Consider the following 16,241-nt stretch of genomic DNA (forward strand, 5'->3'; position numbering starts at 1 on the left):
GAAATGCAGAAAGGAATAAGAACAGTAACAACATCATCTAAATACTGACCTTACTAGATGATAGTATCATATGGGAGTTCAAGGCATGACAACAACTGCATATAAACTGGGATATGAATAAATGGAATTTAAATAATCTAAGTTCTTTGCATTGTCCGATACACCGAAAAGTACTGATGAATATTAACCTAATACCAATTATAATGCCCAGTGTAACATGAGAAAAATAGTAAAACAGTATATAGTAAGTTACTTTACTAGAATACCACACACAAAAATTAATTCAGGAAGATTGTAGATAAAACATGGTAAAAGATCACTAAATTAGGCTTTTAAAGCTAAGAATGTGCTGTTCATCAAAAGATAACCTTAAGAGACTCAAAAGGTAAGTCATATTATACCCAGGATTTATAAGAAATACTTAAAAATATATTAAACAAAACAGACAACCTGATAAAGAGAGTACACAAGAAACCTGAACTGATAATTGAGCAAAAAAACCCACGTAAATATATAAAAGGGTGCTCAATCTCATTAGTAATTAGGGAAATGCAAATTAAACCACACCACTACTGAACTGGGTAAAAATAAGAAGACTGAATTTACCAGGTGTTGATGAGGAACAATGAGCTCTAATAACACTGGCAGTGTTGCACTTACGTACATAATGCCAACTCTTTTCTAAAGTTGATTATATGAGTATCAGATCCATAAATGCCACCTTGAATGATATGAATACTCAAGGCAGCATTATTCATAATAGGTGAACAGTGGAAAACTATCGAATACTTATCAGGACAATGGAAAAATCCACTGTACTGCATTCAAGTAAGAGAACACTAGTTTTGAAAGTCAAGTGCAGCTATAGTCAAAAACATGGAAAAAATCTCACAAATCTAATGTTGACTAATGTAAGTCAAAAACCAAAACCAAACCAAGACATACACTCTGTAATTCCATTCAACAACAGATAAAACTAAACCCCAGTATTAGGAGTCAGGACAGTCATTACTTTCGGGGAAGAGAATGAGGGTGGTAATTAGGAAGGGGCATTTTGGTTTCGGCCAGGGTGTTGGTTACGTGGGTGTTTGCTCTACCATAATTCATTTTTCACTGGTTTTAGGCAGTTTTCTGTGAGTTATTAATTTAAAAATAAAGTTGGAAGGAAAAATGTTACTAAACAAGATAACAAATATGATCAAACAGTCTGATCTGGGTGTAAGTGAAATCTATGTTTGAATGCACAGGGTAAACACCTAAATTTGTTTTTGTCAATAATGTGGGTTTTGAATTATAAAAGTTGCTGCATTTATAATTAGGTAAAGCTTTAGTGACATAAAAGGCTGAACAATATATTAAATATAATAAATCAGAATTCTGTCAAAATAGTTGAAGCTAAACATGCTAATTTTCAAATAACTTTTAAATACCTTCATGTAGAAATGTCATATCTTTCTTGACAACAGGGAAGAGTGGAATAATTGGAGGCTGCATGCTTTGACTACTAAGAATATTTCTATATTTTGCCATGTTTCTAGATGGATCAAAAAGGTCTTGTAGATCTTGGAGGTGTTTCTCATACTTGCTTGGTAATTTTTCCCAAGTACCTCTGAGTCGTGCTACAGATGCCAGGTTCAAGCCACTGCCAAAGATGAGAATAAAAACATTAATAACGGACTTGGAAGAGAGAGAAGACTCAGGGCAACAAAGCGTATACACCAAATTCCTATAATAAAACTAAAATAAGTAGGGACAGATTTTTAATGTGTTGAAACGAACAGAGCAGAACCATGAAAAAAAAAAAATAAAAGGGACTCTTTGATCTGACAATAAGGAAAACTGCTTTCAGAGAACTATATATATATATATATATATATATATATATTACTTGCCTGTATACCTGTAGCCTTTTACAGCTTGCATGTATGAGACAAACATAGTATTTCCATAAAAGAGACATTTAATGTAAATAAAAAAAAACCCTTCAAATATCACAATGTTTTTGTTTGTTGTACTTAGAAATAACTTTATGGAGACATTATCTATTTGAAAGAGGTTTAAGTAATGCCGAACACAAATGCTGTAATAATTGAGGCAAGTTCTAGGGCTGAGGCAGACTTCTCTTCCTGAGATTTTGATTTTTCATATCCCTGATTCAAATACTTCCCTATCTCTAGGTTCTAATCCTGTTCCCCCAAGGCCTCCATATATTCACTGTCTTCTTTCTACAGGATTTTAAACTCAAATAGCTGAGCTTGAAAAACATACATGCCCATTAGGCTGCAGCTCCTCCCTATCCTTTTTTGTCTATTCTACCACCCACCCCCCCAGGTAGGCTGCCAAATGAGTAGTGCATATATAATGCCTCAATTTTCTTACCAGTTAATCCTTCTTTTATACTTAGCCACCTGACTTTTAGGGACACCATTGTACTTAAAATGTTCTCTTGACTTCTGATTTTAAGGTGTGAAGTCAAGATATCTTTGTTCCCTTTGCCTCTCAGAAATCATCCCAAATGACCAAATGAGTAACAGAAATACAAATTTCACCTCCAGTTCAACTAAGAGATATATGTAACTCCTAAACACATTAAAAGGTTGCCCCAAAATAGTCAAGGTCAAATAGGAGAATGGCAAATGCTGGAAAAGAATGTCTGTAGCTGAAAGTCTCAACGAAAGCTGGTCAAGTTCTCCAAAGCAGGCAACTCACCCTGAAGGCAAGGACACCAAACCCCTATTTGAAATAACAAAGCAATCTACAGGCTGAGAGAATTAGGCAGGGGCTGGACCATGTTCTTTACCAAGGAGTGCCAGAGAAAGTACACAGGGTGATACAATATCTTGATGAGAAGCAGTTTAACAGACCCGATAGAAGGTAGAAACTCTGAGCGGTACGCAGCACTAAAACTGCCAATCTCCATGTGGTGGAAAGAAATAAGGGGTAAACAATTCACATTCAAGCTCAATTCCTGCTAGCCTGGAATAATGCCCTAGATCCTTTCTCAAATGAACCTCCTGCAAATACTTGGTACAGGAAAACTCATGTCATTCAAAAAGAAAAAAATAAACACAGAATCTATAATAAGCTGCTACAAGGAAAAACGAAGAACACAAAGAAAAATGCTGCCACCAATCAAATAAAAACTGGGACTAATTAATGACCTAGCCATGATTTCAAATGAATTAGTAATATAAATAAAGAGCTTAATGGAGTGATATAAAGAGCTTAAGGAAAATACGGTAAGAGAAGTTGATAAAAAGAACTTAACTAGTAAAGTTCAGAAAAGAAATGGAATACAAAACCAACACAGAAATGAAGGCTACCTTGGAACCTACAAAAGAAAAAAAAGAAAAAGACACTGCTACAACCTGGTGCAAGTGATGTCGAGGGGAGGATTAACAAAAGCAGTCAACGGAAATGGATAGAGCTAAAAAGGATTAGAGAGAAAATAATGGATATGAAAGACAAAGGAGATAAAAAAAGTTCAATAACTGGTATCCTTGAAGAAGGAAAAACAATAGAACTGAAAAACTATTCAGAGGTAGAACTTGAGAAAACTACAGAAACAAATCAATCTACAGAGTGAATAGGCACCACAGTTCTAGAGAGCTAGATATAGAACTGAAGAGATGTAGAAACACAGATATAAAGGTCAATGACTTCAGAGACAAAGACAGGGTATGGGGAATAATCTCAGAAACTTGCAGCTACATAAAATGCTAGTTATGGAGCCAATGTCTAGGAAGTTACCAAGAAATAACCCATGAGACAAGAATTTTAAAGCTAAAGTGTCACTGAAGTTCCCAGACAAAAACAGACATTTTGAATATATTCAGCAAAGAGAATTTCCACAAGACCTTCTTCATGAAATGACTAGATGACAAATTTCAACCAAGATTTGATTAGAGTGATGTTGGCATCATGGCAGCCCAAGACATCTCGTTTTACTCACCCCCCCATCCCAACAACACAAATCTGGCATCTATCCATGAACAACAATGCCTCTGTGGAAGCTGTGGGACCCAACACCATATGCCAAGGGGCATGGGGGGGAGAAAAGCCTTGCCTCTAAGTATATTGGGTCTAGGCAGATAACTTCGGTACTGGTTCTGGAACCTACAGGAGACTGTGAAGTGGTTCTTACCCCTATTGACTGTGATCTGGGAATGCCTGCAGAACAAGGACTTAGTCACCTAAAGAAAAGAGAGCATTTGCGAAGTCCAGATTTCCAGAAGAAAAGTTCTAGCACTCAGTTGGAGTAAAACAAAACAAAACAAAAGGACAACAAAATAGGGTTTGGATGCACTTAAATAGGTAAACAGTTTGATTTTGCTGGCATCACGTCTCCCCAAAGGCAGCACAGTTGAAAGCTAAACTAGACAGCTGGTGATTTCTCCTACAGGGGAGAAGAACTGGTAAGTACATGCCTGGTTTCCCTAATTGTGTAGGATGCTATCAAAGACACTAACTTCACTCTTGTATCATTCAGATCCAGAACATCCATTAAAGTGGAAGCTCCATGACAGGGGAGAGGGAGCAGAACTGGAGAGTAGCATGTAAGATTCCTGGAGGACATTAAAGGAATGCAGATCCTGCTGACTGCTTCTGGACTCCAACAGGAGTCAGACCAGGAGCCACAGGGAACATCTCATCTCTCACCTGAAGATACCCCCAAATGACCCACTGGCACCTGCACTGCACCATGCACCCAACGCATACCCCCACATCCCTCTTCCACTCTGCTGCTGGCTCCTTGTCCAAGGTCCTGAGAACAAGCTCTGGTAAAGAAGGAACACAGAAAATGGATAGAGTCTGTGGGCAAAGGAGAAACCACAAACTTGAACTGTAGCACCACCTTCAGGAAAACAGAAGAGATCCATCAGCAGATGACAGTATATTGGAGGATACAGAGAAGATAAGCTTTAGAATCCTCTCACAAGAGGGAGGGGCGCCTGGGTGGCTCAGTCTGTTAAGCGTCTGCCTTTGGCTCAGGTCATGATCCCAGGGTCCTGGGGTCGAGCCCTGTGTGGGGCAGGGAGCTTGCTTCTCCCTCTGCCTCTGCTGGCAGCTCCCCCTGCTTGTGTGCACACACTTTCTGTGTCAAATAAAATCTTAAAAAAAAAAAAAAAAAGCATGGAGCAGGTTTATCCATGCAATATCCAAGAAAGTCTTAGATAGCAAGACTGCTAAAGTTTCTCCCCCCGCCCCTGCCCCACTCACTCTAAAGACTGCTAGTAAAAACTGGAAGAGGGTGACTGCTACTTCAAATGAGAAAAACAAAAACAAAAACAAATCAGGGAACCATGACATCACCAAAGTTCACAATAATCCTCTAGTGACCAAACCTGAAGACATGGAGATCTACAATTTACCTGATAAAGAATTCAAAATAGCTGTTTTAATGAAATTCAATGAGCTACAAGAAAATTCAGAAAGATAATTCAATGAAAACAGGAAAATGATACATGATCAAAATGAGAAATTCAACAAAGATACAGAAATCACAAAAAAGAACCTTACGGATATTTTGGAACTAAAGATTTCAATGAACAAAATAAAATAAAATGTCACAGAGACCATCAACATCAGAGTAGATGAAAGAACAGAGAATCAGTGAGAGAAAGAATAGGAACTTTGAAGTAACCCAGTTTGGCGGGGGGGGAGGGGGTGGAATGAACAGGAGTGAAAGAAGCTATATGGTCCATGGAAGCACCAAAAACCCCAAATATCCGAACTACTGGAATTCCACAAGGGGAAGAGACACAGAAGGAGGCAGAAAGCCTATTTAAAGAAATATGGCTGAGAACTTTCCAAGCCTAGAAAGAGATCTGGACATTGAAGTTTATGAAGCTAACTGATTAACCCCATTACTTCAATTCAAAACAACTTTCTCCAAGACTTACTGTTAATAAAACTGTCAAAAATTAAAGACAAAGAAAATTCTAAAGGCAGCAAAAGAAAAAAAAGATGAAAACCCACAAAAGAACATCCATTAGGCTGTCAGCAGATTTTCTTGGCAGAAAACTTACAGGCCAGGAGAGAGCAGAATGATATATTCAAAATGCTGAAAGAAAAAAATTGTCAACGAAGGACACTATTCGGCAGTTATCCTGAGAAATGAAGAAATGAAGGACCTTCCAGGAAAACAAAAGCTGAGGGAATTTATCACCATTACACCTGGCTTACAAGAAACACTCAAAGGAGTTCTTTGAACTGAAATGAAATGATATTAAAGAAAGAAAACATATAAAAATACACATCGTGATAAAGTTAAATACATAGTTAAATTCAGATAACTTTTTAAAAAATTTATTAATTTATTTGACACAGAGAGAGAGAGAGAGCACAAGGTGGGGGAGCGGCAGAGGGAGAGGGAGAAAGAGACTCCCCGCTAAGCAGGGAGCCTGACGTGCAGCTCTATCCCAGGACCCTGGGATCAAGACATGAGCTGAAGGCAGACGCTTAACCGACTGAGCCACCCAGGCACCCCAAATTCAGATAACTGTCAATAGTATAGTATGATGGTGCCTTAACCACTTAACCAGAGAATAAAAGCTTAAAGGACAACAAAATGACAACAGCTACTATCATTTGTTAAGGAATACACAATATAAAAAGACAAATTCTGACCCTGAAAACATAAAAGGCAGGGAGTAAAAGGGTAGAGTTTTGCATGTAACTAAAATTGGTATCAGCATGAAATAGTTACGTTTCATGTAAGGCTCATGGTAACCTCAAAGCAAATACCTACAGTAGACTCACAAAATACAAAGAAAAGGGAATCAGAGCATTTCAGCACAGATGACCATCAATTCACAAAAACACAAGAAAGTAAAAATGAAACAAGGGAACTAAAAAACAGCCAGAAACCAGGAATGGGGCAGTAATAAAAGTTCTTACAAATAACCAGTCTAAATGTAAATGGATTGTCTTCTCCCATCAAAAGGCACAGAATAGGTGGATGAATTAAAAAACAAGACCCAACTACATGCTGCCTACAGAAGACTCACTTCAGCTTAAAGGACACATATAAGCTCAAAGTGAAAGGATGGAAAAAATAATCCATGCAAACAGAAACCAGGAGAGAGTAGGGGAAGCTAGATTTATATCAGACAAAATGCACTTTAAGCCAAAAATGGTAACAAAAGACAAAGGAGGTCGTTATATAATGATAAAGGGTCAACTCATCAAGAAAACATAAAAATCATGAATATACATGTGCCCAACATTTCAGCACATAACCATATTAAGCAAACAGTAACAGAGCTGAAGAAACAGACAACAATGCATCAGTAGGGGACTGCAATACACTACTTTCAGCAATGGATAAATTACCTAGACAGAAAATCAATAAATGGACTTGAACCATACTTTAGACCAAATGGTCCTAAGAAATATATACATGACAGTCCTTTCCCCATTAGCAGAATACACACTCTTCTCAAGCATAAATGAAACATTCTCCAGGAGAGATTATAAAATAAACCACAAAAGTCTTGGAAAATGTAAGACTGAAATCATGTCAAGTATTTTTTTCTGACCACACTGGTGTGAAACTAGGAAGTAACAAGAGGAAATGGGAAAATCTACAAATAGAAATTAAACAACACTCCTTGAACAACCAATGGGTCAAAAAAAAAAAATCAAAAGGGAAAAAACTATCTCTCACAAACGAAAATGGATACACAACATAACAAAACCTATGGGATGCTGCAAAAACTATTTCCAAGACAGAATTTTAGTAATAATTTTCTTTATTAAGAGAAATTACCCAGCTTTTCACATCAAAGAACTAGCAAAAGAAGAAACTCAGCCCAAAGTTAGGAAAAGGAAGGAAATAACAAAGATCAGAGCAGAAAGGTATCAAATAGAGGCCAGAAAAATAAAAAAGATGAAACTGAGAAGTGGTTTTTCGAAATGATTAACAAAATTGACAAACCTTTAGCTAGACTAAGAAAAATAACTCAAATAAATATTACTACCTAATTCCAGGCAGAACTGACTGATTCACTTTTGTCACCTCTGCTGTAAAGTATGTTATATGTAAAGTTATATATAACTTTATATGTAGTTACAGTCTTTGATATACTTCAAAATATGAGAAAACAAAGCAATTAATTTTACAGGAACTACTGAATATGTGTAATGTGTATAATAAAATGTTCTTTAAAACAAAACAAACCTGGGGCACCTGGGTGGCTCAGTCTGTTAAGCGTCTGCCTTCGGCTTGGGTCATGATCCCAGGGTCCTGGGATCGAGTCCCACATCAGGTTTTCTTGCTTGGTGGGGAGTCTGCTTCTCCCTCTACCCCTCCCCCCCTGCTTCTGAGCTCTCTCTCAAATAAATTTTTTTAAGATAAATAAATAAACCAAAACAAACCTTTAATCAGATACCCATATTCCCTTCTTTCAAATCACTTTCCTTGGCTTTAATGACACAATTGTAACTGTGCTGTTCTATTATATCTTTTATTTGTCCCCTCTTTGGCTTGACTCTCTTCTTTACCCCTATACTCAGGATGGTCGCTGGTTATGGCTCTTAAACCTCTACCATTTATTTTTTACACTCTCTTTTTACACAAAGATCTCGTCAATCAGGTTTTTTTTCACAGACTACTCCAAAACTGAGCCTGTAACTTTCAAATCCTCTAACTTTATCCTTCCTACAGTTTCAATTTCTAGCCTTCCAAGTGTTTATCAATGGCATCTTTGTTCCCTTGTTCTAGACTCAGCTGTTAAAAACAGTGAAGTAGGTGGCGTGATTCCTACATTTTATAGATGAAAGAAAAAGGTCTTCAATTTTCTACTGACACACTGCTACTACACTGGAGAGTCAGGACTCAGACACAGGTGCAGCTGTTCTAAAGGTTAATGCTCATCTCTGTTCAATACTCCTAAAATCAAACAAACAAAAACCACACAAACAAGAACTCCTTCTAAAGCGTCTATTTCAAGTGCACCCACTAGTTACCTTCATAAAGGAGTTTCTTATTACCATGACAGATTTATGATTATAAAGATTCCAATTCTACCTCATGTGAGTCTAGAACAAGTCGTAATTAAATTCTGTGGGGGGCATACATAGATGGGATTAAGATGTAATTATGCTGCTATATATACAAGTGGTCTTATAAATGGACAAAACTACAACTACCCTCCACCTTTAAAATTAGACTTCCTTTAAGAGGAATCCCTTTACTGATCAGCACTATACTAGGGGAGGATCAGAAAATACATTACCTAGGTTAGCCAATCTAGCCAATCATAGTGAGTGGGGGGAAGGAAGAGTCCCAGGACATGTAACCACCCACACTTCCTGGACTTATAGACTGTGAATTTTTATAATTCTAATTCTACAGCCTATTGTGCTTGAGCAACAACACATCCAGCGATACCTCGTGCAGTGTCGGTTAAACAAATCAGTACTCACCAAATGGCTGCCATTATTATTATTATTATTTGTTGTTGTTGCTATTGTTTCAAAATAGCAATTTCAGGTTGGAGCACTGATACCAGACTGTGATTTTTCAGTGCCAAATCACAGTGATGCACAGTATAGAAGTCTGATGATAAAAACCACCTGTTGGCCATACATCCAAAGAGGGTATAATCCATTAAAGGGGGAGAAAGGAAGAAAAATGGGAAGGCAATCAACCCTATTCAGCAAAAGAAACGTTTAAATGAAAGATGGCAGAAACAGAAAGTGAAGAAGCCACTATCACCAGAATGGAAAATATATTAAATCTAACAATACTTTAAAAGTCTATTAATTGGACTTTTTTTCTAGTCACTTAACACCTACGCAAAAAATCAGCTTCATGTCTAAACTATACACAAATATTTATATAAACTTACCTTATTATTGCAAACATGGAATTGAAGTTCTTACATTCTCGACAATGAAGTGCAATTTTAATAAAATGCTTAATAATCTTCATTCGTTTCAGCTGATTCGATTCAGTTAAAATCTCTGAGGCAACCCAGAATGTTTCCTGGTTAACAATGTCCTCAAACTCTTTTAAATGAGTATTTCCTGTTTTGGAATCTAACTTAAAAAGGTCATCAATGTATTCAGTAGGCTCAATATTACGAAACAAATCAAAGTCCCTCATTGACAGCTGAGTGGCCACCTCAATGGTACTGAGCTGCAGCATGGAGAGTTGGCTTTCCTTAACTAGTTCTTGAGCATCTTCATCTGAACATAAGGTTTCTGTTTCCATGTTATTTTTTAAATAATACCTAAAAGAAAGAAATTGTTTTTATAAGTCATTTCACATTTTAAAGAGCACTTTATGACCGTTGTCAAAATGTCATTATATGGTTAATAACATTTTGTCAAAAACATAATATTCATTTAAAGTTGAAATGGAAAATTAACATTGTAAATGAAAGGCTTTAAAGAAGTTATCCTGTTATTCCACCATTTTACATCTATTACTTTAAAGAGTAAAAATAATGTTGATAATGCTGTGAACTTAAACATTTTATTAAACTACTCACATAATGAGTCAACAACTGTGTGTGTTCTTGAGGATAAAGGCTCTAAGAGGCTTACAGGAAGGAAGGTGATGCATAGTAGATATTGTATCAGTATTTGTTTATGGACAGCATGAACATCTGAATCAAGACTATTTACACTTCTATTCAGAAGTTGTTCTTACACTCATTTTCTTCATTTATGAATTCCCAAGAGAAGCAAAGAAGAATAAAACCGGTAAAGGAGAGGAAAAACCTCTCCACTAATGGGTTCTCCCTTGTTAAATACAAAACTTCATTCCAGCAAATGGCACTGATCAGCAACCATAAAAGAGACCTTCATTTTCTTATTTTTACACCAACAATTCTTTAACATTTAAAAGTTAAGGACAAGTTTCGCAGCTGGGAAATATCTTGTATAGGGCTGGTGCTGGGGACAAAAAAGGTAACATGTTTGTCCTCTGTGGCTTTCAGTTCATTTTTTTCTAATATACAACTTGATCCCAGCCGAAGTTTGTGTCCATCTATTTTTGATTATCAAGCAACTATACCTTGTTTTCTTCTGTGTACATACTGTTCACATGCCTAAAAGAACACTATAAATGTGTTGAGACCCATTACACTAGTTAATAAAATTATATCTAACACTTATAGGGTGGGCTAACTCATTCATTCTTACAACATTCCTATGTGGTAGGTTCTATTATTATCATCCCCATTTTTTTAAAGAGAAAAGTCAAACAGAGAGAAACCAAAGAACTCACTCTGGTCACACAGCGAGAGCTGGGACTCACCCAGACTGCTGAGCACTCTGGCTCTGGGGTCTATGCTCTTAAGCACTATGTATAGCTAAATAGCAACGCAGAGTTAATTCATTCTCTCTTACCAGTAACCATGAGGAGTAGTCATTTCAAGGTTTTTTTTTTTAAGATTTTATTTATTTATTTGAGAGAGAATGAGAGAGAGAGAGCATGAGAGGGGGGAGGGTCAGAGGGAGAAGCAGACTCCCTGCTGAGCAGAGAGCCTGATACAGGACTCGATCCCAGGACTCCAGGATCATGACCTGAGCCGAAGGCAGTCGCTTAACCAACTGAGCCACCCAGGCACCCACATTTTAAGGTTTCTAAGGATCTTAACTCTATATATGAATTTAGGCTCACTAAAAAGAACATGTTATTCTCAGAGAAAATCACCAGAGTTAACAAATGTACTATAGAAAAAATCTTCTAGTTGATCAATAATATTCAAAGCACATTTAAAAAATTTTTTAAAAACATTCTTGCATATTCACAGTAGGAAAAATGCTTAGAAAAAAACTGTAAAAATTACGCCCTCTTTTGCCCAGAGTACATTTTAGTCATACTAAAAACAAATTTGTAATTTAACACATACATACTCAGATACATATAAAGATATGTATCATTTGGTTTCCTCTCTAAAAAATGGATTGGACTACACCAGTGGTTCTAAGAATTTGTTTAGCAGGAGGGCTAAAATATTTTAGTAAAATGTCTTCCCTTTCCTTCTCCCACTTTCAGGTAGTCCTTGTGAGTGCTAACACTCTGAGATTCCATTTACATAATTACAGAGATAAAGCTGAAAAAAAAGAGAAATCCTGCTTTAATTTTAGAGAAAATTCAGTGACCCTAAGACATGATGTTTCTACTTAATATATGTTTTTACACACAATTTTCAAAAACACATCTAGATAAAGGGTCCTAAGGGGTATAAAAACTTTCAGTTATATAATAACTCTTGGAGATGAAAACTACAGCACAGGAAATACAGTCAATAATACTGTAATAACACTGTATGGTGACTACAGTTTTCATGCTGAGCATGGAGTAACAGAACTATCAAACATGCTGTACACCTGAAACTAATACATTGTTGCAGGTTAATTATACCATAAAAAAATCTAGAATTAAGTACATTCATTAATAAGCACATTTACCTTCCATTGAGCTGAATTCTATCAGCTAATTTGGAGAATTGGTCTGGAAGTCTTCTCTGTTTTATGACACCCTCAGGAGTAACAGAAACTTCACAGAGAGAATATGTGTCAGACGCACCCGTCAAACCAAATTCATGAACAGCATGACAAACAACTTCTTTAGCTGTAGTGTCTTTACTGATGATAATGTAGCAACTTTGTTGATCTGCTTTGAAAACTCTTATAACTTGATCAGGAATATCTATATAAAAACAAAAGTGTGCCTTGTTATTTTCAAGACAATTCAACTCTTCAAAAAGCAATTTAGAACAAAAAGATCCCTCTGGACAATGATATATACCAATCGCTTCTCGGCCTTTTGGCTAAGATCAAGTGTGGACAATGATATATACCCGTCTATTTCAGGAGGTTAATAGAAATCACTGTTGCATTTATTGATAAATGAATGCATCTACTTTTCCAGGTGACAAAATACTAATACATGTTCATAGAAAAACAAACACAAAAAGATAAACATTATGATTTGGAAGCCACAGTATATTTTATTTATTATAAACTTTGATGTCCTTAAATACTCTTCAACCAAACAATTTTTAAAAGAGGCACAGGACTCCATAATATGTATTTTATATTTTTAAATTATCTAAACCTTTAATGACAGACACTTAGGTTGCATATCTTCTATATTAGTGATGACTAATACCCCTTTCCCCCTCCCTGGTAGATAAACCTTTGCAGGCAATCTGATTATTTCCCCAGAGAAAATCTAGAAGAGGGGGGTGTGGGAGGGGAGAAAGAGGGAGAGAGGATTTGCTGAGTTAGAGGGAGGGCAGGCATATTTTTAAGGTTTTTGAAATATACTGCCAAAATATTCTCCAGAGAGGTTGTATTATTTTATAATGCTAGAATGTAAAGAGAGCAATTTTAATCACATTCTTATCAAACTGTTCATTACAAATTTTTTTCATTTTGAAATTCCTATGCTTTTCCTCCCTCTAAAAATATGTCATTATCTTACATTTCATTTCTTTGATTACTGGTGAGAGTCACTGGTTTAATGAGCAATTAATATTCCTTCTTTTTAAAAACATTTTTTGATATTCGTTATGTTTTCCTACTGAATTATACTAGATACCAACACTCAGTCTACTATACAGCGGCACATGTTTTCCTATTTTTATAATTATTTAACACAGGAAAGTTTTAAAATATCCAGTGATTTCTGCTATTAGTAGACACATCCTAATTCAAGATATGCACAGTAAGGATTGATATCTCCCTCCCTCATTCTACCTTGTTTTATTTTGTTACACTGCATTGGCTAAAACTTCCCAATGTTCAATATGATAACCCCAGGCTAATTTTTAATAGTATTCAACATAAGTAAAAAGAAATTTGACAGCATGAACACAGAGTATATTTCCCCCTAATATTTAATATTAATTATAAATATTCTGAATATTAATATCTAATATTTCCCAATTTCCTTAAATTAGTAAAAATGTATTATTTGTGGGGTTTCCTGGTAAGGACTATAATTGGATTGGGAGATTTTGGTGGCTCAAGTAATTATATATGGTTTGTCTAGCACTATCTTATTAGCATTACATACATTACTAACTTTTAGAGATGAAGAAAAATCACACATCTGTCTCAAAGCCATCTCAAGTACAATGCTGGCTAAAGGAAAGAAAAGATTAATGAAAGAGATATGGCAGAAGATAATTTCATAGAATAAGGTACTACTCTGAGGCTCATGGCACAAAGAGAGACTCCCAAGACTGGAAGATTCAACTAAGCATATAGGAATGCCTGGAAAACAGAGTCTTAAAGTGTTCTAGGTTCACTGTCAAGTTGGAAGCAGAAGGCATCATATATTCAGTCAAGTCCCTTTCGTAAGAAGTATGCACCAAATGACCTTTCTTAATGTATGCAAATATTTGAGTCACCACAAGCCTCTTTTTCATTATTTCTTTGCAGTGAGTCAATCCTTAGGGTGCTGACGACATCAGGTCTCTAAACCTACAAGGCTTAAAGTTAGACTGTTTTATGATCCACCCAAATCAGAGATGCTTCTCTACTCTTGGCTAGAAAATGTTTTCAAGCAGAGGGAAATTCCAGTTTGTCAGGAGGAAGATAGTGGACACAAAGTGGAAAACATATCCCCTTGAACTCTATATAAAAAGGTCAAACAACTAACTTTTGTTACCTGTACTGTCCCTATCCTCTTTACAAAAATAGGCCTCAGCTGTCTGGGGCTCTAGAATTGGATCAGTTTACTAGGTGTGTGCCAGCAGGACTGGCTAACCTTGAGGGAAAGGGGAGATGCTCTGACCCCTTTTATTAATTTCTCCAGAGAAATTTATTCACAAAGGCAGACTGGGAATTTGCACACATTTCATTTTCTCTTCTTTTATTTCCAAATACTATTAACATCTTCTGGGAAGGAACTCAGACTTGTATATCTTGCTAAACAGTGTAGAAAAAAGTCATACTCTGTTAAAGCCATTTGTTTCCCATGAGAAGGCCAAACTGTTACATAATCACATAAGACGGATCTCGACATCATGAATGGGTACCTCTAGGATAGATCCATAGAAGGGATTATCCAAAGGGCACCCTATTACCTCAACCCTGATTAATTTGTCAAGGTGGTAAGTACCAATCTGGAAAATGATTTGGAAAAACACTGGAGGAAAACATTTCTTTGCACTGTTACCACTGTCACAGTAATATTTTTTCTGTTTTAAAATTGTGACATATAAAACATACGTTCTTCACCAACACGTTTGTTGTTAGTAGGACATATATGTCAAAAGTAATACTTAACACAGGGAAGATACTCAAATGTTAAATGATCAGATGAATGGTAGACATGAGGTTAGAATAAAATTGAATCAAGGGAAAATGATCATTTCAAATTTTAGGCATGAAACTAAAATGCACGTAACAATATAACCCCCTATGGAAAAGAGACATTTAAAAAGAATCTTGGAGGACTAGAGCATTTATTAGTCTTATGATTCATATTTCATTAAAAAAAATCTTACATAACAGGTAAACGAATTTAAGGAAAGGAATCTCCAATATCTAGACTTTAAACCCAAAGCAGAATTTCTAGAATGCTAACTATAATCCTCCTGAATAAAATAAATAACATACTTGAAGGATGCAGGTACTGACCCCAATAATACACTAAAGATGGGACTTTTTTAAAGTAAGATGATGATGAAAACAAAACCAAAAGACTGCCTCCTGCTCATACTTTAACTGCCAAGTACATACTTGTGGAGTGCCTGTTATGTGTCAACAGTGTTCCAAGTGATGAAGATACAGTAATAAAGGAGATGGGGCAAAGTCTCCACTCTCAGGGACTTGCTCATATTCGAGAGAGTAAGTGGAGGTTCATGGAAAGACAATCCATACGGTTAAGAAGTTGCACTAAGAAAACACAAGGTAGTGGTGCAATGGTAGAGATCAAGGATTAGCACATTATTTCTCTAAAGGGCCAGACAGTAAATATTTGAAGCTTTGCTGGACAAGAGACAAAATAGATGATATTTTATAGGTACATATGTAACAAAGGAGACAATAAATTTCCACAAAATCTTTGACAAAAATTCGGTATTTGACAATACTGCAAACATACAACATGGAAAGATAAGCACAGGGATTTAGGCAACACTGTAAACACTCACCAAAAGAGGAATGACTAAATGAAATGTTACCAGCTGTTTAAAAAACTGTGGTAGAACAAACACATTCTAAAGCAGGAAAGTATTCAAGGTATATTGCCAGGTGAGATGGGCTAA

The 16,241-nt window shown here is 36.1% G+C and overlaps 1 protein-coding gene across 15 annotated transcripts in view; it reads right to left on the minus strand.

The window, feature by feature from the left end:
- Positions 1-16,241, minus strand: part of RAPGEF6 (Rap guanine nucleotide exchange factor 6) — a 197,088-nt gene that overhangs the window by 31,716 nt on the left and 149,131 nt on the right. For all 15 annotated transcript variants that reach the window (XM_035727570.1, XM_035727566.1, XM_035727571.1 and 12 more), the window contains 3 exons: positions 12,430-12,670; positions 9,855-10,238; positions 1,431-1,642 (listed from right to left, as the gene is read on the minus strand). In XM_035727570.1, coding sequence (XP_035583463.1) covers positions 1,431-1,642; positions 9,855-10,238; positions 12,430-12,670 — 837 coding nt within the window. The remainder of the gene's footprint in view (positions 1-1,430; positions 1,643-9,854; positions 10,239-12,429; positions 12,671-16,241) is intronic.

This window comes from Zalophus californianus, chromosome 5, assembly GCF_009762305.2.
Source record: "Zalophus californianus isolate mZalCal1 chromosome 5, mZalCal1.pri.v2, whole genome shotgun sequence".
Lineage (NCBI taxonomy): Eukaryota > Metazoa > Chordata > Mammalia > Carnivora > Otariidae > Zalophus > Zalophus californianus.